Below are 25,985 nucleotides of genomic sequence, written 5' to 3'. Positions count from 1 at the left end.
CTCACATCTTCCCAGCATGACTTGTCCAGCCAATCACCTCACATCTTCCCAGCATGACTTGTCCAGCCAATCACCTCACATCTTCCCAGCATGACTTGTCCAACCAATCACCTCACATCTTCCCAGCATGACTTGTCCAACCAATCACCTCACATCTTCCCAGCGTGACTTGTCCAGCCAATCACCTCACATCTACCCAGCGTGACTTGTCCAGCCAATCACCTCACATCTTCCCAGCGTGGCTTGTCCAGCCAATCACCTCACATCTACCCAGCGTGACATGTCCAACCAATCACCTCACATCTTCCCTAGTGACTTGTCCAGCCAATCACCTGACATCTTCCCAGCATGACTTGTGCAGCCAATCACCTCACGTATTCCCAGCATGACTTGTCCAGCCAGTCACCTCACATCTTTCCAGCGTGACTTGTCCAGCCAATCACCTCACGTATTCCCAGCATGACTTGTCCAGCCAATCACCTCACATCTTCCCAGCGAGACTTGTCCAGCCAATAACCTCACATCTTCCCAGCGTGACTTGTCCAGCCAATCACCTCACATCTTCCCAGTGTGACTTGTCCAGCCAATCACCTCACGTATTTCCAGCATTACTTGTCCAGCCCATCACTTCACAGCTTCCCAGCATGTTTCACAAATAAATACTTTGGCCAACCACGTGCTCCGAACCCAACTGTACAGACCACAGCTCAGAGAGGAATTTCCAGAAACAGCAGCCTTGTGCAGAAGAGCAGGAAATAAAGTGCCCCGTCTTTGCTGTACATTTCTTTACCCCTGAAGCCTACTGTAGGTACAATTTATTAGAAAACGTGACTACGTTGCAGCACTGCATGCTTGTTCTACTCTTAACATCAATGACAAAAAATGAATGAGAATCGGCAAAACGTAACTGCTGGGAAATCACAGAAAGTTCATAATGCAAAATAACAATTGCCTAGCGATTTTGTGATCAGAGTGTGAAGCAACCCTTAAAGCTAGTCAATGACCACTGAACACGCTGCATCCGTGAAGTGCAGTATATACAGTTACGCAGTGCGCCAGCATGTTTCGCCCAGAACACCAGAGTTTTTCAAGGCAGTTTCTCACTTTAGAGCAGTGTCCATGCCTTTATACATTTATATGCAAGCATGTCATCACCATAGCTACTCCCCCACTAGATTGCAATCAAATTCACTGTAAAAAAAACAAAAACAAAAAAATAAAACACGCAAATATTATGAAGGAAAACACTTGGGAGGTATTTTCTGTAGTTGCTGCAGAGTCAAAGGCGATCCCTTCCTTAGGTTACCTTGAGGCCCGTTTCATACTTGTGCAGTGCAGTGCGTTTCGTCCGCGACAGGAGAGGCCGCTGCAGGAGAATCGCACCGCACTAAAGTGCATTTCATAATATGCATAGGCCCGCCCCCACGCAGTGATGTACATCACCAGGATTCCCGTCGGTCTGGGCATTTGCGCCCCATTGCGATCCGTCTTTACACTTACTGCGTCGCCATAGACTTGCATACATGCGGTAGGCACGGATCATGTGGTAAGGCATGGATAACTTTGTGGCGGTATGCTGCGATTTAAATACGTCCGTTGCTGCGCATGGCTTTAAAGGGACACTTAAGTAAAAAAAAAAAATTAAAAAAAAAATTGAGTTTTACTCACCTGGGGCTTCCAATAGCCCCCTGCAGCTGTCCGGTGCCCTCGCCGTCTCCCTCCGATCCTCCTGGGCCCGCCGGCAGCCACTTCCTGTTTCGGTGACAGGAGCTGACAGGCTGGGGACGCAAGTGATTCTTCGCGTTCCTAGCCACAATAGCGCCATCTATGCTGCTATAGCATATATCATATACCATATAGCAGCATAGAGGGTGCTAATGTGTCTGGGAACGCGAAGAATCACTCGCGTCCCCAGCCTGTCAGCTCCTGTCACCGAAACAGGAAGTGGCTGCCGGCGGGGCCAGGAGGATCGGAGGGAGACAGCGAGGGCAGCGGAGAGCTTCAGGGGGCTATTGGAAGCCCTAGGTGAGTAAAACTCAATTTTTTTTGTTTGACTAAAGTGTCCCTTTAAGTATGAGAGTCTCCATAGACTTTCAGTGACTTAGCAGTCTTTTGCGGTAAAATTGCTTACCGCAACAGCGTAGTGTGAAAGGGCCCTCAGCCTATCACACAAGAGATAAAAAAAGGGTTCCACCCATTCGGCAGTAATAGCCAATTTCAAGAATGATTTCTGCTGTAGGAACGAAGCTGTGTATCTAATTGGTCTCAAGTACAGAAACTACAGACCAGATAGAGAGAGGACACCAGTTTCATCTCTGCCCAGTCTATGGTATATAATCATCCTATATGGAAACTATAATTACCATTTCCATGTAATATATCCATAACACTATCCTCCAATAGGCAGCTAATAATTAACTTTCCATTGGACTCTGTGTACATTAGACCTAAGACCTGTTTACTCAAGTCATGAGCTGAACAATGTCAGGAATACAATCAGCTTCGCTAAGATGACATTTCCTTCAGCAGCTAATCTAAAACGTGACCTTTTGAGAAAGAGCAAAGTAAGTGAAATGTTGAATACAGGCAAACAGATGAATGCTTGTGTAGTAGGTGTGAATGTTTTCGTATTAAAATTGATTTCCTTCAAGTATATTGATTGTAAAAATTTCACAAGACATCTGCAAACATTTTTCCCCTGCTCTGTCACCTTTCACAGCCCTGGTGAAACCCAAGTCAGCATGGCTGCACACGCAGTCAAGGGACATATACAGAACAATGCACATGTGAGCACAGTGACCTGAAGGAAGCAATCACCGCAGAGGAAAACAAGGTTGTGTGGCTGAAAGGAAGCATTATTCAGTACATGCGCAGAACACTCCCGGCTGTGGAGCACGATCACGGTGCGCTCGGTTCAGGGCCGCGCATGCACAGTAGCCGGCGATGGGCCAGCATTGCGGGGGTCACTGCTGCTGGCTGGAGGGAATCAAGAGGACATTGTGGGCACAGGTGGACTCCAGGGGGATGCAAGAAGCCCCAGATAAGTTCAAATATTTTTTTTCACTGACGGGAACACTATCGATCAACATTTTTTTTTCAATTGAGATAGGAATTATTTGTACCAAGTACTGGTGTACACATTTGAATGCTTTTCTGTTTGTTTACTGTTAAATTCCTTTCACGCTTTACTGTCGCCAAAACTGACGGCACAGTGAACCATGGGGGGGAAGGAGAATTCCCTCATAGTGCATCTGTTAACCCTGTGTGTGAGAAAGCTCTCAGCAGCTGCCTGTGTCTCTAAACTGTCTGCAGAGAGCAGAGAAAATGTAACTTATTATAAACATTTGTAATTGTGCAACCTGACACCACAGCTTCAAGTGGTGCTGAAAGGTGCATTTCTGCCCAATTGCTGGCTCTCCTCTCTGCCTTACCAAAGAGGCCAGCAAGTGATACACAAGCCCTTACCTCCATAGATCTGGTCCACGCACTGCAGGGTGATGTCATTCTCACCAACAATTTTGTTCCTGAACTCCGGAGTCTAAGAGACGATGAGAAGAAACCAATCAGATTAGGAAGGCAGACAGGCGACCTCAGACAGGAGCTCTCCATGTCTGGGCCAAACAACTGACAAGCTCGTTGCAAAAATAGCGCAGGAGATTTGGATGCAGCCGGCGCCACCATAGGCCATAATAGGAATTACGGCTATAGCGGCGCTCAGTAGGTAATTTGTGCAACGTCAAAAGCACAAATTACTACAGCAATGCTGTAATTTAGCCGCCAGCAACAGCTGGAAGCTGAATTACATTTTTCCCCACCATCCACGGCGACCTGGTGGGGGAATAATAATTATTGCCGCCAGGACTTGTGCAGAAGCAGCATGAGCAGTTTATAGGTTTAACCCTGCGCCCAGGAGCCCAATGGTACAGAATCGTGTAAGATTCAGAAAAGCAAAATACTAAAGATGTGTACACTCACAAAGGTGGGTTTCAAATCCTTGCAGCCACCATCAGAGCAGGCGGAAAATCAAAGGAGAACTGAAGAGAGAGGTATATGGAGGCTGCCATATTTATTTCCTTTTAAGCAATATCAGTTGCCTGGCAGCCCTGCAGAATACTTTTAGCCCTAGACCCTGAACAAGCATGCAGCAGGTCAGGGGTTTCTGACATTTTTGTCAGATCTGACAAGATTAGCTGCATGCTTGTTTGTGGTGTTCTTCACACTTCTGCAGGCAAATAGCTCAGCAGGATAGCCAGGCAACTGGTATTGCTTAAAAGAATTTATCAGGCAAAATTACTAAAATGAGGTTTACTCACCCGGGGCTTTCTCCAGCCCCTTGCAGCCGACTGTCCCACACCGATCGCTCTGCTCCCCGGCGCTGTCCCGGTGTTGCTGCACGGTGCAGAGGCATACCCCCAGGTCGGCCTTACTGCATCTGCGCGAGCCGCCTGCGGTCGGCCTCTGCACTGCGCAGTGGGACCGGGAAAGCGGCAGGGAGCAGAGCGGTCGGTGTGGGACAGTCAGCTGCAAGGGGCTGGAGAGAGCCCCAGGTGAGTAAAATTTTTTGTAATTTTGTCTGATAACTCCTTTAAAAGGAAATCAATATGGCAGCCTCCATATAATTCTTACTACAGTTCTTCTTTAACCATCCCTGCTCAGTTTTCCATGTTCTTCTGGACAAACTAAAACACTATAATATTTGGATGCACTGGACTCTGTTCATAACTTGTAATAGCTTCTTGATTATCAGTTCTCTTTTTGCCAATGCTCTTAACCTCCCTGGTGTTCAATTTCCCCAGTATTTCTGTGCAAAATGTGATCAAACACATTTTCATAACCTTTTTTTTCCTGTAACTTGCCAAAATGTGTCAAGCAAGGGTCTAGTATACAGTGCAGGAGAGTATTGATGTGTATGGACATTTATACTGTTCACAGCATATTTTGTATGGACGTATATATCTGTCAATACCGCTTTAAGGACCTAGTTATTTCAAGCTTAATGCTTGATTATTTTTGTTATTGTAACCACTTAAGACTGCTCCACGCCGATTGACGTTACCGTGGCGGCAGCAATAGGACCATTCGACGGCAAGTGGCATGAAATCCTGGGGTGGGGTTTTGCCGGAAATTGAGCACCGATGCGCGCGCATCTCCGCTTAATCAGTCTCCCTGGGGCCATTGCCGATAGGAGACTATTACACAGCAAAACCGCCGTCTATGTACAGCGCAGCGATCTACAACAGTGCTGTACTGGGGACAGCCGTGTGACATGGCTGTCCTCCTGGGAGGCTCAGTAGCGATCGGCTGTCATAGGCTGATGCCTATGACAGCCGATCACTGTGATAAGCTGGCTGGGAAAAGGAAGGGGGAGGGAAAAAAAAAAAAACTACTAATAAATAAAAACAAACAAACATCCCAGCAGCGATCAGAGCCCACCAAGAGAAAGCTCGGTTGGTGGGCAGAAAAGGAGGGGCGGGGGGGGGGGGAATCACTTGTGTGCTGAGTTGTACACGGCTCTGCAGCGAGCCCTTAAAGCTGCAGTGGCCTAAATTGTAAAAAACAGCCCGGTCACTAGGGGGGTGTAAGCCTACAGTCCTCAAGTGGTTACGTTTATGTTCTGTCTTTGTTATAGGATGCAAATTGCTGTACATACCTTGTCTATTGTTATAGTGATAATTTGAATTTGCTCCTGCGAGGGCCTTTATTTGCTACCCTGAAGCTATGTATTGTATTTTATTGTCCGTTTCACACTAATAAAAATCTTTTGAAACTGAAAAAACATCACCTCTAAAGAGGTATGACAAGACACTTAAATCAGGGGTGGCGACGCCCAATGATCATGCTTGCTACACAGCAATAGCAGTTAAGGCACCTGTTTTTTCACTGACCTGAGGAAACTGGCACGCAACCGCAAAACGCGTTGTCAATTTTGTGTGTCCAAATATAAGCACTGTGTGCTGCCACTCCTGTTTTAAGTACCTAAAACTACAAAGCATTCATGATTGAGTGACTTCTGTGAGAAATGAGAGAAGTGTGACCGACGCGTTTCATGTAAGTTATTCCCCTGAGGGCTTGTTCACATTAGGGGCGATTTCGGGGTGTTTTTTAGCGTTGGCAAGTTTAAAAATTGCCTAAAAAGCACAAGTGCAATATTGCTCTATGTGAGTGTTACATAAGCGGTAAGCGCTATACAAATTGCAAATGCTGCTCCTGCACCATTTTCTGAGCATTAGCGATTTTCCTATCTTTTCTACTAAATCGCAAAGCAATTGAAAGTGCTTTGAAAAGAGATTTTCTGACCGCTTTTAATGAATAAATACATTGTATTTATTTATTTCCGGGGCAAAGTTCACTTCCTGACTGAGGTTAGGAAGTGAAAACAAAACATCGCTGCACAAAAGCACTTAGAAAGACGCTTTTCTAAGCGCAAATCGCTCTGAAATCGCTTAGAAAAGCGCTTAGAAAAGTGCTTTCAAAATCGCTCAGCGATTGCGATTTATAATGTGAACAAGGCCTAAGTCTTGTGATTTTATGCGTTTTCCGCCTCACCCAGCCCTCAGCAGAATTCATTGTGGTCTCATGTCAGCATAAGTCACACAGAAAGTAACAGAAAAGGGATCTGGAGAGTAGACTTGGGTGCTCACATTGTCGTCCGGCGCCTCTTCACACAGGAAGGTGATCTTGAAGTTTGTGCAGATGAGTCTCCCGCAGACGCCGCGCTGCGATCCCTCCTCCTGGGAGCACTTGAAGACGTTGTTGGCCTCACAGAGGACCATCTCACCTGCCCAACACATACACAGAACACACGGTTATTCCTCCTCAAAGTCTACACAGCACACACTGTTATTCCTACTCCAAGTCACCCGCCTGACCAGATCAACAACTAGAGTATCTGTAACTCCTGTATTGCAAATGAGAGCCCCACCTACTGGTATCTTAACAGTATTACCTACAGCAGACAGTAAGGAAGAATTGGCAGCGCTCCTAAACCAGGCCGTACCTGAAACGACTATCAAGAGAGGCGAGCAGAGTTTGCATTCCGGTTTCATACAGCAGGCAGTATTTATATTAAAAATACAAAAACAGAAAAGGGTCAAATACTTGCTCCGCCCATTCATGAATCCACAGAGACTGACAGCTGCCTGTTCTCACACTGTTCATCTGAAACATTCCTCCTGTAGTCACATGGATATTAACGCAGGATTGTCACCATTAAAATCTAATTGCAACAGCAACTGGTCTGAGTGTATTAATTGTATTGATAAAGATGCTAAACCTGTATTCAAAGCTTTTTCAGCTGTTATGGTTTGGAGTTCTCACATAACTTAGGAGCACTGGCCCTTTAATTGCCATCGGCTGGCAAAACAGTTGCATGCTGGGGGTCTTTTTATCTAGAATATATTCCTCCTCTTCCCTTTATTTCCCCCTCCTATTGACATAAGACAGTGCACTTCCTAGTATAGACCTCAGTGGGAATGTCTGAAGACTCTGGGAGGAGGGCGGGTAACGAATACACAATTAGCAAGAGGAGAAAAAAGAGTGAGGGAGGAAATTATGTCAGGATTAGCTTCATTAAAAGGTAACCAAGATGGAAACTGTCTAGAAAAGGTTTCTCTGCTTTTCCTTTATAAAATTCACATTGACACGTTGACAGTACAATACATCTGTTATGTAAGTAGATCTAGTATTTATCTATTTATATATGTGGTTTTTATTTCTAGGTTAGCATGGATGTCGCTTGTTCTTTAAAGAGTACCTAAAGTGAAATAAATCTGCCCCCCCCATGGGGATTCATTAAGCCCCCTGAAGTCCACCTGGTGCCTCACCATCACTCCGTGCTGGTTCAATCAGTCACTGTCCCCCTCAGAAAGCTGGCCGGCTCAGCCAGTCATAGGCGACTGTGCGTGTACAGCTCTGCACCTCCTTCATTGTGCTCCTGTTACCAGGAGCTTTCTGCGTATGCACAGTAATGTGCAAGCACACAACTGTCCCAGCATTGGGAGCGCGATGGAGGAGGCGGGGCACAGGGCAGCTGAATGAAGCAGCATAAAACAACAGGGAGGGACCAGAACAGAGACAGGGGGCTCGCAATAAGTTTTTCATATGTTCTATCACACTTACCCTCCTTTGCATTATGATTATTTCTGGATGTTAGGGTCGAAAAGCCTATGAAAACATTGCACTGCTTTCAGACCCTAAAAATCATACCACTAGATAGATCTGTGGCAGCCCTCCCATGGATCAAGCTCGGGGTTACCGCTCTGAGCAGTGGGTTTCAAGCCCGAGCCTGACCTAGGATTACCACTAAGGAGGTTTTAAAGGAAAATTGTAACAAGAGGTATATGGAGGCTGCTGTATTTATTTCCTGTTAAACAATACCAGTTGCCTGGCAGCCCTGCTGATCTATTTGGCTGCAGTAGGGTCTGAATAACACCAGAAACACGCATACAGCTAATCTTGTCAGATCTGACAATAATGCCAGAAACATCTGATTTGCTGCATGCTTGTTCAGGGGCTAGGGCTAAACGTATTAGAGGCAGAGGATCAGCAGGGCTGCCAGGCAACTGGTAAAGGAAAAATATGGCAGCCTCCATATACCTCTCGTTACACTTATCATATAAGATTTATAATCTTGAATGAAATCGATGGAGAGGTGATTGGGGAACGGGTGAAAGGATTTCTGGCCAATTCGAATTAAGAGATTGAATTGGCTGAGAAAATAGATACTTGTTCGTTTAGTTTAACATTCAGGCCTGGTTCACATTGCCTTTTTGAGCCAAACTTGATCCGGTCTCCGCTTCACCAGATCCGGATGGCTCTGTGCACACTGTAGAATGGAATTTAAAACGGATCTGATCAATGATTGATCAGATCAGTTTTCACTCAAGTTTCGCCGCAAATGCATAACTAATTTTCAGTAGCAGCCGGCGGTAGAGGCTTCTTCCGCTGTGACTACACAGCGCGTCATGTGACTACATGACGCGGAAGACGACGGAAGCCTCTACCGCCGGCTGCTACTGAAGATTGGGTATGTATAAACCCTCCCTCACCCACTGCTGCACTCTCCCCTCACCCTCCCGTTGCTCAGGTTCCCGTCTGCACATGCCCCCATCCCCCGTGGAATGGTCCATTTCTTCTCTGGTGTGAAGAAACGTTCCGTTTTCCATTGCCCCAATGCTGCAGCATTTTTTGTCCGGATCTGTTCCACTGGGCGGAACGGACTGGAAAATTAGGGCCTGCAGCACTTTTTAGGTCTGGGGACCGGAACGTACGGAACGTATCCGCACCAACGGACGCATGCGAATGGATCCATAGGTTAACATTGGATCCTTACACATCCGTTCAGTTTGTACAGAATACGTTCCGGTTATGTTCCACAAAAAACACTAATGTGAACCGGGCCTCAATTGAAGTCCCACCTTTGTGTCCCTCTTGGGCTCCAGTATATGGAAGCTTTTAGACTTGTCTGTTGCAGGATGGGTCACGCAAGGGATCTCTTTGTTCCTTTTTTTCCGTTTTGTTTTTTGGCTTGGTGTAATAATTTGTAAATGTTTTGGCAGATGACATTAGTTCTATTTTTAGGTGGTATTCTTGTGCTGTGATCCGTGCATAAGGAGTAGCTGTGGAGGTAGGCGGGGCCGGATGATGCAGGGATGAGGTGTAGCGAGGATAGTATGAAAGCAAGCACACAAATGCTCAGCTTCAGCCTGCTGTAATCTTTGCAGATGGGGAGGGGAGGGTTACCGACTTCCTCCCGTACATCCTCAGTGCAGCACCACTAGGTTTGTTTGCAGTTTTAATTATTTAGTATTTATAAAGCTTCAACATCTTCCACAGCACTGTGCAGAGTATCTTTGTAATTATTCAGTAGTAATTTATATGGTGGCAACATCTTCTGCAGAACTGTACTGAGTGTATAGTCTTGTCACTTAAAGAGCTCCAGTGAAAATAATGTAATAAAAAAAAGTAAATCATTTATACATAATTATTGTAAAAATGAAGCAGTCAGTGCTTGCTCATTGTAAAAGCTTTCCTCTCCCAGATTTACATTGTGACATTTATCACATGGTGACATTTTTACTGCTGGTAGGTGATGTCAGTGGAAGGAGATGTTGCTTGCTTTTTTGGCAGTTGGAAACAGCTGTTATTTCCCACAATGCAACAAGGCTCCCACAGTGTGATGTCAGGACCTCAGTGCTGTGAGGCGCTGACATCACTGTGGGAGGGGTTTCACCACAAAGCTATACAGAGCCCCCTGATGGTCCGTTTGAGAAAATAAATAGATTTTTCACGGGAAAGGGGGTATCAGCTACTGACTGGGATGAAGTTCAATTCTTGGTTACGGTTCTCTTTAACTGTCCCTTAGAGGAGTTCACAATCTAATCCCTACCATAGTCATATGTGCATCATAGTCAAGGGCCAATTTAGGGGGAAGCCAATTAACTTTATCTGTAGGTTTTTGGGATGTGGGAGGAAACATCAGTGCCCGGAAGAAACCCATGCAGACACAGGGAGAACGTACACACTCCATGCAGATAGTGTCCTGGCTGGGATTTGAACCATGGACCCAGCACTGCAAGGAAATAAACATGGCAGTTTCCATATACTTCTCAGTTCAGGTCCCCTTTAAGAAAGTAGTTTAAGGAAAAGAAAAAAGATTTATAGTGAACCCAAGGTGAGAGTGACATGAAGGCTGACATATTTCCTTTTAAACAATACCAGTTGCCAGGCAGCCCTGCTCCTATATTTGGCTGCAACAGTGTCTGCATTACACCAGAAACAAGCATCTTGTAAGCAACAGGGCTGTCAAGCAGAAATAAACGTGCATTCACATTCACACTTTAAATTCTGCAGAGACGGCCCAACACCCAAGTACCCACAGAACTACAAGTCCCAGCATGCTTGATCATGCAGTATTCTTTGATAGGTCGACAACTGCAAGCTCTCTCTATATATACCAGCCAGCCTCTCTGCCCAGTGAGAGCTGCCCTTCACCATCACACAGAAGCAGAAGTTCAGTATTTTGCAGCGTGTCTCTCACTGCTGAGATAATTTCCTTTTTTTATTGTCTGGTTAGTATGGTCGTTCTATTGTGAGTGGTCCTCTGGGTAATTTCCTCAGTAGGAAGTGCTGCACACTGACGCTTCCTGTGATGTAATAACATATCGACAGGAAGGAAGCCGCCAGCAATAAAGCTGTTTATTTGTCTGCGCAGACCAGATGGCATTATCTGACTTTTTATTTTATTCTCTAACAAAAATAAAATGAAAGGAAATCCAATAAAACAGTGCAAACAACACAAGTAAAGCAGAATATTTCCATTGTTTTCATGAAAAATCTATAAATGTGCAGATGTAAAAAAATAAATAAATAAAGATGGACAGATCTGATTGGCCTTAAAGTGAACCCGAGGGGAGAGAGAGATTTCATACCAGTTGCCTGGCAGCGCTGCAGATCCTGTGTCTCTAATACTTTTAGCCATAGCCCCTGAACAAGCATGCAGCAGATCAGGTGTTTCTGACTTTGCCAACTGACAAGATTAGCTGCATGCTCGTTTCTGGTGTGATTCAGACACTACTGATGTCAAATAGATCAGCAGGGCTGCCAAGCAACTAGTATTGTTTAACAGGAAATAAATGTGGCAGCCTCAATTGTCTCCTTACTTCAGTTGTCCCTTTAAACTGCTCCTTTAATAGCCTGAAGTGGGTTAAAGCCTGTGAAACAAGTTACCCGTTTGGCGCTGTTTTGATTAAAGTCTAATCTTTGCTGAATTTGACTTTCTGCGTCTATATTGTGGGAGGTAAGTCCACTACAACTTCCAAATTTTAAATTATTTTTAGTCCATTTTATCCTATTTTGAAGCCTCTGTATCCATCTGCTGAATCGGACCTCTCAATTGATCCGGACGGAAATCAATCGATTGGGCGGCCATGTTACGGCATGGATGCCAGACTCCATCATCATGAGCAAATCGGCTGGATATACTTGGGCACCTTTAGGCAGTACATGGCTAAGCAATCAGCACTCGCACTCTCACCCGCCAGGACCCCATCTGAATGGAGCTTGTATGTCCTGTATGTGTTCTGGGTCTCCCTCCAACCCTCCAACCCCCCCCCCCCCCAACATACTGGTAGATTAACTGTATTCCCATGCTCAGAAAGTGGTAGGGGCATTAGATAGTGAGCCCTGCTGAGGCAGGGATGCCAGATGTTGAATATTCTCTCTAAAGTGCTACAAAATTGTGTGAAGCAGAAATCAGGTAATCTTGATAGTCCAGTGGTGGAAACATCTAATAAGGGGAAGGAAAGGTTCAGCAACATCTACAAGCAAGCGGCATTACCTGGTAACAGTATGACATCATCCACTTTCAGTGCTTGTTCCTTTTCTTTTACGACTATTTCCTGCAGAGGAAAAAAAAAAATATTTGAAACCCGTCTGCAACAGATGCAGTTCCTGCAGGGTCAGGTATATAAACAAAAGGTAGCCAGTGCAACACAACATCTAGACTAGTGGCTCTCAACCATGGGTACCTATACCAGCCATAAAGGGACCTAGGCCTGAAACATTTTAGGAAAAGACTGAATTGCACGATTTCTGTCAGAAATTGCGATTTCGATTCACGATTTTCAACACACAACGATGAATTAGCAGAATGATGGTGAGTAGGAGTGCCTCCAATATAGGTAGCCAAGTATAGGTGCCGCAGTACAGGCTAGCCCGTATAGGTGCCGCAGTACAGGCTAGCCCGTATAGGTGCCGCAGTACAGGCTAGCCCGTATAGGTGCCGCAGTACAGGCTAGCCCGTATAGGTGCCGCAGTACAGGCTAGCCCGTATAGGTGCCGCAGTACAGGCTAGCCCGTATAGGTGCCGCAGTACAGGCTAGCCCGTATAGGTGCCGCAGTACAGGCTAGCCAGTATAGGTGCCGCAGTACAGGCTAGCCAGTATAGGTGCCGCAGTACAGGCTAGCCCGTATAGGTGCCGCAGTACAGGTTAGCCCGTATAGGTGCCGCAGTACAGGTTAGCCCGTATAGGTGCCGCAGTACAGGCTAGCCCGTATAGGTGCCGCAGTACAGGCTAGCCCGTATAGGTGCCGCAGTACAGGCTAGCCCGTATAGGTGCCGCAGTACAGGCTAGCCACTATAGGTGCCGCAGTACAGGTTAGCCACTATAGGTGCCGCAGTACAGGTTAGCCACTATAGGTGCCGCAGTACAGGTTAGCCACTATAGGTGCCGCAGTACAGGTTAGCCACTATAGGTGCCACAGTACAGGTTAGCCACTATAGGTGCCGCAGTACAGGTTAGCCACTATAGGTGCCGCAGTACAGGTTAGCCACTATAGGTGCCGCAGTACAGGTTAGCCACTATAGGTGCCGCAGTACAGGTTAGCCACTATAGGTGCCGCAGTACAGGTTAGCCACTATAGGTGCCGCAGTACAGGTTAGCCACTATAGGTGCCGCAGTACAGGTTAGCCACTATAGGTGCCGCAGTACAGGTTAGCCACTATAGGTGCCGCAGTACAGGTTAGCCACTATAGGTGCCGCAGTACAGGTTAGCCACTATAGGTATCGCAGTACAGGTTAGCCACTAAAGGTGCCGCAGTACAGGTTAGCCACTATAGGTGCCGCAGTACAGGTTAGCCACTATAGGTGCCGCAGTACAGGTTAGCCACTATAGGTGCCGCAGTACAGGTTAGCCACTATAGGTGCCGCAGTACAGGTTAGCCACTATAGGTGCCGCAGTACAGGTTAGCCACTATAGGTGCCGCAGTACAGGTTAGCCATCCAGATTCCCTTTAGTGTATATAGCATATCCCCCTTTTAGTGTACATAGCCAGATCCCCCACTAGTTTACCCCTCCCCACGCTGGTACCTGCTCTGGTCTGCTCCCAGGCCCCTCCTCCAGTAAGTTCCGTTCGGCCTCAACGCATTGCTGTGCGGTGAGCTGTAGTGAAGAGGCAACGTGTGTTCGCGCAGTAACTGCGGAGCCTGTAACAGGAAGTGACATCACGTCGCTTCCTGGCGGCCGTGGTTACTGGGCAAAGCTCGCCGCAACGTTAAAGCGGCTCACCGCACAGCAATGCGGTGAGGCTGATCAGAACTTAATGGAGAAGAAGGCCGGGAGCAAGCAGAACAGGTACCAGCGGCGGCAAAAACCGCTGCTTTGACGATATCAAGATCGTTTTGCCCTAGATCAGCATAAATCTACTACCACAAAAGAATTTTGTAGCAGAACAGCACAAAACAGCACTTTGTTTTTCAGTGGAAAGCTCCTTGCTTCAGTGGGCTGTTTCTGGCCGAATCCAAAGAGGTAATAACATTGTTTGGGATGTGGGAGGAAACCAGAGTGCCCGACGGAAACCTACACAGACACGGGGAGAACATACAAACTCCTTGCAGATGTTGACCTGGCTGGGAATCGAACCGGGGACCCAGCGCTGCAACGCAAGAGCACTAACCACTACACCACAGTGCTGCACAATTTGCAGTGTGAACCAGGCCTAAAGGAATATGGAATTCAGGATCCAGTTTAGTAATCAAGTACTCAGAAGGAATTTTTTTTATATGAGCTACTTTAACAATTTTAAATAAATGTTAGGTGCCAACTATGGTCTTTAATGAGCCTTGTTAACCTGGCCTGTTATTTGTCCAGCCCTGACCTAGAAATGTGAGGTTTTTAATTGTATGTTGTAATGCATTTGGGAACCACTGTGTGAGTATACAGGTACAGGCAATTATAGTTTATGAAATAGTTCCTTAGTTATTTCAATCAGATTCTGAGTTCTAAAGCCAACTTTGATTGGTCAATGTCAATTTTGGCCATAGACCCTGAACAAGCATGCAGCACATCAGGTGTTTCAGACATTATTGACAGATATGACAAGATTATCTGCATGCTTGTTCCTAGTGTTAGGGCTGGTTCACACGGGCATCTGCTGAGCTTTTGCTTGGCATTGCGTTCAAACGCCAGCGTTTAAAAGATAGCTTTTGAAAGCTTTTGAAAAGCGTTCAAGGCTAGCAGTTCTGGTCTCTGCTATTGTTTCCTGGCGTTTACTGCCTCTGAAAGCAGCATGTTGCTTTTGAGACTAGACGCAACGCTGGGATCTACTGCCAGGCTTTCATGAAAGCCTGCAAAAGCCAGCTCTAAACGCTCCCATTCACTTGCATGGGATGGCAGTAGATCCCAAAAAACGCTGCGTCTGAAACGCTGCGTTAAACGCCACAAAAACGCCCGTCTGAACCAGCCCTTATTCAGAAACTACTGTAGCCAAATAGACAAGCAACTGGTATTGTTTAAAAGTAAATAATTATGGCAGCCTCCTTACTCATTAGTTATCCTTTAAGTAGCAACACAGATTACGTACTTAATTTTTTTAATTACATTTTCCATGCAGGAGCCCTTTAAAAGGATCACCATTGTGAAAAAAGTAGGCAGTTAAAATCTGACAGAAACGACAGGTTTTAGGCTAGTCCATCTCCTCATGGGGGATTCTCAGGGTTTTCTTTGTTTTCAACAGCATTTCCTGAACAGCAGTTGCAAAGTCTATCTGACAAAATAGTGTGCAAGTGAGTAGGTGGGCTGGCATGTATCTATTTTGGCAGTTAAACTGCTGCTCAGGAAATGCTGTTGAAAACAAAGAAAACCCTGAGAATACCCCATGAGGAGATGGACTGAACCAAAACCTGTCGCTTCTGTCGGATTTTAACTGCCTACTTTTGTCACAATAGTGGTCCTTTAAAAGTCTAACCAGCTTGCGTTTGGCTTTGTGTGTATGTATAGGGGTTTCCTGTGTGTGTTTTGCGCTCCTCCCAGTGCATTTATGTGAAGCAATAACCTGCACAGCCACCAGCACGGGAACATGCCGATACTAGATTTTTGTTTAATGATGCTTCTCCTTTCAGTATGATAATTGCCGGTTTAGACTGTTAAAAATAAGCTAGCGAGCTGCACAGGAAGAGGTGATTAGACAGGCTGCACTGTAAACACACAGCTGTGCCGCTGCCTTATGCTGGCAATACACGGTTAGATTGGCTCGATAGATAATTTCCGACATGTCCGATCTCCCGCCCGATCGTTTCACCGCTCGATTTTGCATGGGGAACAATGGGAAAAGACAAGAAAAACAATTGGAAGATGAGAGAATCAGGCACGAAATTGAGCGGGGAATCGATCGGGCGGGAGAATCGAGCCTCAAAAACGTACCGTGTATTCCCAGCATTATACACCATACAATTTTCTGTTAGATTTTTCTGTTAGATTTTCTGTTAGATTTTCTGTGATTAGATTATGTTCTGTAAAGTACTGGTAGAGACTGGCCATTATCTCTGGTGCATTGTCTTCTGGTTATCTCCTGCTGAGTAGAACAATGCCTTTCTCGGCAGATAGATGGTTAGATAGATAATTTCCAACATGTTGGAAATTATCTATCTGGCAGGTAAATGTAACAGAAAATTGCATGGTGTGTACTAGGCATTATTCCAATCATGACACACCTACACTGAATGCACAATGCAGCAAGAGTTCACAAATAATCCCAGGTTGCATAAAATGTGTGTATGGCTAAAAGTATTAACGTGGCCACTAATGATACAATTTGCTGAACGATCGATTATGGACGATTCTTCGTATGAACGATCATTATCGTTATTTACTGTAACAAAAAATAAAAACCCACTACACCGACACGCTCCAAAAATCGCCAAGCATGATTAGGAGAAAAAAAAAAAAAAAAAAAAAAAAAAAAAAAAATGGCTTGGCACATGCCTAGAATCGCTCTGAAAAATCATTTCAAAAAGCACCGAGCGTTTATGATTACGCTAGCGCTCTTTGGTGTGCACTGGCTCTTTCTGTCGATTTGTGTTAGCCCAGCTCCAAACTGTGTATAATTTGCATGCAATCTGGAATGATCAGCCTTACACTGGCCATCTCAAGTCATCTGAATCGTAAAAAAAAAATCAGGACAGACTCTCGGCGCTAGTATGGCTGAGGTGAGCCAGCAAGAAAGTCCAGAGTGAAATTCCACTAACGTGATTGGGTAGACAGCACCCTCTCACACTGCTGGGCTTCCGATAGGTTGTCGTAATGATTCGGAAAACAAAAGTTTGCTTTCTTAAAACAAAAAGTATTTGCGATAATTCAGTCTGAGATGTCTCCCAGCGCATCACTGCTGAATATATGCAAATTACCCATTGTTGTCCTTAGAAGCTAAACACACCTCCAGATCTGCTGGAATGCAATGATGTGTCAGCTGTTAATTGTTGAGCCACAATAATCCAACATGCATACAGACTGTTTCAGACTGGTTGCTCTTCATCAGTGCATGGCATGGAATAATGTGGCTCTATGGGGTAGGACTTTAACCAACCAGAGGTACAGACTAACCAGATGGTGAACCAGAACTCATTGGAGTGTGTGAGGGACTACAATGGTACTAAAAGTCCCCTTACTAAAATGCTATGGAAAACAAGTTTGCTTTCTTAAAACAGAAAGAATTTGCAATAATTCAGGTTGGAGTGAGCCCGAGATGTCTCCCAGTGCATCACTGCTGAATATATGCAAATCAACCTTTGTTGTCCTTAGAAGCCAAACACGCCTCCCGATCCGCTGGAATGCAATGATGTGTCAGCTGTTAATTGTGCAGAGCCACAATAATCTAACATGCAAACGCCCACACTATTGGCCAATTAGAATCCTGAAAGTTGTAGAAGTTGCTGCGATTCCAGTCCATTACGTATGGACTTTCTCGCTGGCTCACCTCACCCCTACTAGCACCAGACTCTTCACATGCGCAATGCTGTATATGTTACGGCCAGAACCTGAAGTTTGGCTACTTTGGGTTCTGGCCGGGCAAAACTAGAAGTGGCGTCTCACTGTGGCCAATGTGAGAAATGAATTTAAGATTTCCGGATTCCCGGTGGCATTGGGACAAATAAAGCCGGCTCCTCGGCTCTGGCTCCTCCCACTGCCCCCTCCTATTCATGCGCGGCCTCCAGAGTCATTCGTCGCGGCAGGGAACCAGAGTGGGAAGGCTGCAGCCATTACTTCTGCCAGCACCCGCTCTGCAGGAAAGAACAGCAGGAATCCCTGCCACTACGAACGACTCTGGTGGACACGCATGTCCCCGGCTGCCAGAGCGGAATAGGAGGGAGGAATGGGGAGGAGCCAGAGCTGAGGAGCCGCCTTCATTTGTCACATTGCCGCCGGAATCCGGAAATCTTAAATTCATTTATCACATTGGCCGCAGTGAGACGCCACTTCTAGTTTTTCCCGGTCAGTACCCAAAGTGGCCAAACTTTGGGATCTGGCTGTAACTTATACATGTATTCGGGGTGAGGGGTTGGAGCCATTTTGGGTACCTGGAGTCAGAAGTTTCATATGGGGTCAGAGTTAGATTAGATGATTATTGTACCGACTCCACAGCCCTGCATGTATTCATTAGTGACAAGACAATATGCTCTGTACAGCGCTGTGGGAGATGTCAGCGCTATATAAAACACTAAATGGTAATAATCTCCCACACTGGTTGTGCTACAAATTGGGCTGAGTCTCCTGGAAGGAGGAAGGTATGGCGGCGTGCATCCAGAGGAAGCTGGCACAGCGGAATGTGGAGAATGTCCTGGAGGGAGAGGTGAGCAACACACACACACTGCTCCTGCCCAGACTACACAGAGCACCATTCAGCCTGGGGACTATCTCACTGCATTTAGCCAGGTGCCTGCCAAACAGGGGCTAGCACCCAGCACACCCAACACACTGGGGCGCGCACTAAGGAGAGTCTAAAGGACGGACAACCCGATCAGCCACAAAAATGCCAATTTTTTCCCCCCTGAAATAACAGCATTTTTAAGATTTGTTAAAAATTGTCATTTGAACTACAGTCACGTATTGTGACAATCACCACATAAGGCCCATACTCACCTCTTGATTTTTCCAACGACCGGTGATATTTTTTTTTAGCGAGGGAGTCGTTTAAGTGATCTCACAACATGGGTACAGGCGCGTGAACATCACTTAGCTTTGCACGGCGATAACAACCGTCACAGCAGATCTCCAACGACTCCCGTGCAAAGTACCGCGATCGCTTGAAGTCTCGTCGCGCCTGTCGCGCAACATCGTGCATACCCGCCGGCCGGAAGATGGATCGGAGAAGCACTTGTCAGGGAGATGTCGCGAGCGACCCTGTGCAGTGCAGCTGTGCTTGTTCACGTACTGGAGCACAGCTGCGAGCTTTAGGTGGTCCCAGCGCTAGAACAGCAAGGTGGAGGGGGACAAAGGAAGCCTCTGGAGGGTGAAGAGGCTTCCCCCTACCAAGGTAAGTACTGTATACTCCGGCGTATAAGACTACTTTTTAAAGCTTGAAAATTTTCTGAAAAAAGTCGGAGTTCGTCATACGCTGGGTGTCATTGATGCTGATCCGCGATGCTGATGCTCTGTGTCATGCTGATGTTTAATTACCGGGTGTCGGAGATTTGGCGGTCGCTGCACATGCTGGGGGGAGCTCACCGCTCATGCTGCAAGGTCTGGGAAGCTCAGGGTATTGAAGAAAGAGACTGTGCTGTGCCCATAAAACACACCTCTTCCACCTGTTTGGCCTGACCTATCCTGTTTTCGCCTGTGTGAGATCTGAGAGGCAGAGAAGGAGGTAAATAGGATACATGGGTGGGCGTGTTTTATGGGCACAGCGCAATCTATTCTTCCATACCGCTCTGAAAAACAGGGAGACGGAAAGCTGACCAGTCCACTTATGGAGAGTTGACCACTCTAACCAGTCAATCGCCTACATATTGTTTTACACAGTATAGCACGTACAGTACCAGTATCTGTTCATACATAGCACCAGTATATGATTTTTGAATTTTTATTTGGTGTGCGATGGAAGATGGGTAGTCTTATATGGCGTCTTATAGGGAGAATATATACCAAACTGTATTAACTGGAAAAGTTGGTGTGCCGTCCTATACGTTGGAATATACAGTATGTAACTTATTTTTAAAGTCACAGGTTTGCGTTAAAACTGGGTGTGTACGCACCATCAGGCACACACAAAAAAAATAAGGGGACCAGCGAACAAAGCCAGCGTTTCTGGTGAGCCTAGTACCCGTCACCTGTCCTCCCCAAAGGTTGGATTTTTTATGGTCTCAAAGACAGCACTGGTCAGCTGCAGCCAGCCATCTCCCGCAAGAGATCTTTTAATGTTTGAAAGAACGTTCTTTCTCTGCCAAAAACCCGATGCCCCAGAACAGATCGTTCTTGCCAAGCACTGGAGGCGGGTCATATAACCATGGCAACCCGCTCAGTTATTACAAATGCACAGACAGGAAAACATGAACAAAATAGTGGGTAGCGACTTCCATGGCCTGAGACGGATGTAACTTGTAGATTTTACTTGCCTGCCATGAACGTATGCAAAAGGTAAAATTTCACATAATTAGTGAACACATCCTTTAAGCCCACAACAGGCGTTATTTAGGGATAAGGGCTGGAGCAAACTGCTGAGATAAACTATTTGTCTATAGCCCTGCTCCCAAATAGGACTTGTAGAGTCCCAAAGTCTAATTTTGGGTTTAAAAGCTAAAATGTAAGTTTTAATAATTTTATTATCTCAGCTGAACGACTTTTTTTTTTTTTTTTTTTTTTTACAAAATTTTAACCCTTTTTCCCAGTGATCAGCAAAGCGCTGGAATGCTCCTCAAAAGTGCACAGGTGTGAACCAGCCCGAGAATACGGAAATAGAGCCTGGGCAGAATATTACACACGTGCAATAAATACCTCGCATACATCAATGGGCTATACTGAGATTACACATTTCCGGGTGCGTTTTGTGTTGGACTTTAGTAATAATTACCTTCAGTACGTGTTAGTGAAAATATTTATGACTGATTGCTGTGAAATTACTCAGCCGGGTCCAACACCGTGCCGATCCTGGCACAGAAACGGCTTGGCATTCCGCAATGAAGCAGTGCTGCTTGTTTTCTAGTTTCTATAACTCCCAGGCTAAACTTCAGTTTACAACAAATCTGACCTGATTAGATCTAAAATACTTCTTAGTTTAGTTTTAGGAATTCAGAAGGGCTGGACTCTGGGCTGCCACACCCAGCACAAGCTTGAGTGTTTAGCTAGGATAGGCTTGTAAATATGAACTTTAAACAGAGTTGCCCAAGTGGTGAGCCCCTGTGCTCACACTAGATCAGGGCTGTCAAACTCAAATACAAAGTGGACCGAAATTGAGCTCTGGGACCAAGTCACAGGCCGACCTCTATGTCTAGTGGCCACCTCTCTCCCTGGTGTCTAATAGCTCCTCTCCATCCTCTATACAGTTCCCTGATGTTTAGTGGTCCTTCCACCCTAATCTATACAGTTTCCTGGTGACTAGTGGCCCCCTTCCCTCTCTTGTACATTTCCCTGGTATCTAGTGCTGTCCCCCTATCCATATGGTTTCCCTGGTTAACTAGGGCTTATCATTCAATGTAGCTTTTCAGGTGGTCTAGAGCGGGCCAAACATAATGCAGAGTGGGGAAACCACCTGAGGGCCAAATCTGATAGCTCAGAGGGCCAGATTTGGCCCACGGGCCGGAGTTTGATATGTATGCACTAGATCATAGGCCTGAAAGATAAATCGAATTTAAATTGAAATCGCGATCACCAAGATCACAATTTAGGAATCGTCAAAGTGACTATTATCTCAATGACGTCATTTCCGCATGGGGGAAGTTTGGAGACACAGCTTTACACTTCCCCCAAGTCCAGGCGTGTGCAGCCTGCAGTGTTGGACATACGTTCCGCACAAGTCCAACGTTGTCTGTCCTCTACCGCCTCTTGTGCACGGCATACTTCCCGATTCCTGTATGTCACATGACATATAGGAAGTATGCCGTGCATGCAGTAGGCGAAGTGGACAGATTGGCATCGCTGGATTCATGCTGGAAGGTATGTCCAGCACTGCTGCAGCCTGAGGGACAGAGCGGGCACAAAGAGAGACAAAAGGGGCACAAAGAGACACAAAGGGGGCAAGAGAGACTCAGAAGGGACACAGAGAGACAAACACGCCCCTCAATAGAAGCACAGTACAGCCTCCCGCGGCAGGCACATGCCCCTCAATAGAAGTACAAAACAGCCTCCCGCGGCAGGCACACGCCCCTCAATAGAAGCACAGTAAAGCCTCCCGCAACAGGCACACGCCCCTCAATAGAAGCACACTACAGCCTCCAGCGACAGGCACACACCCCTCAATAGAAGCACACTACAGCCTCCAGCGACAGGCACACACCCCTCAATAGAAGCACACTACAGCTTCCCGCAACAGGCACACACCTCAATAGAAGCACACTACAGCCTCCCGCAACAGGCACACACCCCTCAATAGAAGCACACTACAGCTTCCCACAACAGGCACACACCCCTCAATAGAAGCACACTACAGCCTCCCGCAACAGGCACACACCCCTCAATAGAAGCACACTACAGCTTCCCGCAACAGGCACACACCCCTCAATAGAAGCACACTACAGCCTCCCACGACAGGCACGCTGCACATGCCCCTCAATAGAAGCACGCAACAGCCTCCCGCGACAGGCACACGCCCCTCAATAGAAGCACACTACAGCCTCCCGCGACAGGCACATGACCCTCAATAGAAGCACACTACAACCTCCCGACAAAAAGGGCACGCAGCACACCCCTCAATAGGCACACAACAGTCTCCTGCGACAGGCACGCAGCACATGCCCCTCAATAAAAGCACAGTACAGCCTCCAGCAGCGACAGGCGCACAGCAAAGCCTCCAGACGAGACAGGCACACAGCAAAGCCTCCAGACGAGACAGGCACACAGCAAAGCCTCCAGACGAGACAGGCGCACAGCCTCCAGCCATGAACTGCACACAGTACAGCCTCCCTCTTCAAAGCAAAAAGGTCGGCACCTTCAAGCTCTTTTATTGCATAGTTAAAATAGCTGCAGTCAGAGACTGCTGTTTTAGGCTGTATAGCCCTTTCTCAAACTGCATCAAACAGTACAGCCTCCCTCGACAGATGCACAGTATACCCTCCCTCAAAAGAGGCACAGTACCCCCCCCCCCCCACCTTCTACAGTCACCTTCTACAGTAACCACACCTGACTGCTGCAACTTGGCAAACAGGTCTTGCCAGAAGGCAGATTTCACAAAGACACCAGACTTGTCCTGGAAAAGCAGCCCTGCCAGTATTTCATCAGACTGGCAATAAGACAGGAGAAAGGATTCCCTATATTTATCAGCCACTGAAATGCTACAGTACAGTCAGCAGCTGGGGATCACTTTTCTCTGCTCGTTCATCCCCTATTGTGCACACAGCCGACATCTCTCAGGAATCAGAGCAGTTACATTGTAACCAGCTCTCTGTGTCACCCACATAAGACCTGGAGTGGATTGTAGGACAGAATTATTTACAGCGCAGAGATCAGCACAAGGTCACAGTCACCTGCATATTATCACTGTGTGATAAGGCATAAGGAACTGATCACCGCACTCCAAGCACCAATTAGCCCCAGCTCATCAGAAACTCTTCCTGAAGCTATTAAACTAATAAAATGTGCATGTTTACAAATACAGATGTGCTAGATGGCCTGAAAACTCAATAGGATGTCAATTATTCCAACTTGCATGCAAATTGTATGCAACTTGGAACCGGTCCAGTCAAAAGCCTGTCCTTCCGGATCTAACAGGCCAAATTTTAAAGTAAACTTGAGATGTAAGAAATAAAAGCCCCCTCCACGCCGATCGCTTCCTTGCCGTCCGCGCCATCGCCTGGCATTGGCCAAGCAAAGTCCTAGGGTGTGGGGCGTGCTGCACATGCGCAGACCGGCTGCGTTCGCATCCGTAGCTGGGAGTGTTCTACGTCTGCAACAATTAATTGCCCCCATCCGATAAAACTTCATATGCCCCCTACGACAGAGTGCGCCAACAGGGTCAAGTGCATAGCACCACCCCCGCAAAACCTTTGCCGCCCAGTGACATACGCCCTGCTGGACAGAGAGTACATCACTGGGATTCCAGGGTTCCCCGTCATATTTGCGTCAGTCCACGCCGCAAACAAATTTAAAATCTCTGCATCACCCATTGACCGTCTGCCGCGGCAACACGCTGTTGACTTGGCAGCGGATCAGCAGCTGATCGGGAACGTCTTAGGAAGAGATTGAACGTCTTAGGAGAAGGACTGAACGGTTTTAGGAGAAGATTGAATTGAGATTTTTCTGTCAGATACTGTGACTTTGATTCACGATTTTCGATACATGATAGATCAGCACACCGATGGCGAGTATAAGTGCCGCCAGTTAAGGTTAGCCAGCAATAGGTGCCACAGGACAGGTTAACAAGTATTGGTGCCACAGGACAGATTAGCCCGTATAGGTGCCGCAGAACTGGTTAGCCCGTATAGGTGCCGCAGCACAGGTTAGCCCGTATAGGTCCCGCAGCACAGGTTAGCCCGTATAGGTGCCGCAGCACAGGTTAGCCCGTATAGGTGCCGCAGCAAAGGTTAGCCCGTATAGGTGCCGCAGCACAGGTTAGCCCGTAGAGGTGCCGCAGCACAGGTTAGCCCGTAGAGGTGCCGCAGCACAGGTTAGCCCGTAGAGGTGCCGCAGCACAAGTTAGCCCGTATAGGTGCCGCAGCACAAGTTAGCCCGTATAGGTGCCGCAGCACAGGTTACCCGTATAGGTGCCGCAGCACAGGTTAGTCAGTATAGGTGTCGCAGCACAGGTTAGCCAGTATAGGTGCCGCAGCACAGGTTAGCCAGTATAGGTGCAGCAGCACAGGTTAGCCAGTATAGGTGCCGCAGCACAGGTTAGCCAGTGCATCTGTTTTGCATTAGAGGCATGTATTCAGCCCTAGGGGGCTCTGCATTGCCGCTGATGGCTCACAATTCAGGTGCATCCTTGAGCGCTTATCATTTGTCTGTTTTGCTTGTCTTATGAAATGTGTATACCATTTATGAATAGCAGCACGAGGAATTATGTTTTTATTGCTAGGTTAGAGGTAGGTCTTCCCCAAGGGGGTACGTCACCGCCGTGGGGAAGTCTATTAGGTCATAATTTGTGCACTAATTATCACTGAAGCTAACACCCCCCCTTGGTCTATAGTGATGCAGGGTGTGTAATATAGTCCAGCTTCTGGAGCTCTGCCCACCGTTGCAGCTTAATCACTAATTCCCCCTCCCTCTCTTTGCCTGCAGTGTATGCTGGGTGTGTAATTTAGTCCAGTTTCTGGAGCTCTGCTCACCATTGCAGTTAAATCATTCAGGTATGAGGTTGTTTGAAAGCGCTGCCATGTCTCCCACTGTGCAAACTTAAATGTAAGTATACTAGTGGCTAGCTGCCTTCACTGTTTTAAATTCACTCTCAAATTTTTAGATTAGAGTTAGCACATAATTTTGCATCTGTTTTGCATTAGAGGCATGTATTCAGCCCTAGGGGGCTCTGCATTGCCGCTGATGGCTCACAATTCAGGTGCATCCTTGAGCGCTTATCATTTGTCTGTTTTGCTTGTCTTATGAAATGTGTATACCATTTATGAATAGCAGCACGAGGAATTATGTTTTTATTGCTAGGTTAGAGGTAGGTCTTCCCCAAGGGGGTACGTCACCGCCGTGGGGAAGTCTATTAGGTCATAATTTGTGCACTAATTATCACTGAAGCTAACACCCCCCCTTGGTCTATAGTGATGCAGGGTGTGTAATATAGTCCAGCTTCTGGAGCTCTGCCCACCGTTGCAGCTTAATCACTAATTCCCCCTCCCTCTCTTTGCCTGCAGTGTATGCTGGGTGTGTAATTTAGTCCAGTTTCTGGAGCTCTGCTCACCATTGCAGTTAAATCATTCAGGTATGAGGTTGTTTGAAAGCGCTGCCATGTCTCCCACTGTGCAAGGTTAGCAGGTTAGCCAGTATAGGTGCCGCAGCACAGGTTAGCCAGTATAGGTGCCGCAGCACAGGTTAGCCAGTATAGGTGCCGCAGCACAGGT

General features: G+C 46.7%; 1 protein-coding gene across 2 annotated transcripts in view; it reads right to left on the bottom strand.

The window, feature by feature from the left end:
• MTMR12 (myotubularin related protein 12) overlaps positions 1–25,985 on the bottom strand; it is a 92,820-nt gene that overhangs the window by 52,781 nt on the left and 14,054 nt on the right. For both annotated transcript variants that reach the window (XM_068251256.1, XM_068251257.1), the window contains exons 3-5: positions 12,338–12,398; positions 6,642–6,778; positions 3,466–3,538 (exon numbers count right to left, since the gene is read on the bottom strand). In XM_068251256.1, coding sequence (XP_068107357.1) covers positions 3,466–3,538; positions 6,642–6,778; positions 12,338–12,398 — 271 coding nt within the window. The remainder of the gene's footprint in view (positions 1–3,465; positions 3,539–6,641; positions 6,779–12,337; positions 12,399–25,985) is intronic.

The sequence above is a fragment of the Hyperolius riggenbachi genome, chromosome 1, assembly GCF_040937935.1.
Source record: "Hyperolius riggenbachi isolate aHypRig1 chromosome 1, aHypRig1.pri, whole genome shotgun sequence".
Lineage (NCBI taxonomy): Eukaryota > Metazoa > Chordata > Amphibia > Anura > Hyperoliidae > Hyperolius > Hyperolius riggenbachi.
This window is presented reverse-complemented; position numbering and strand designations above follow the sequence as displayed.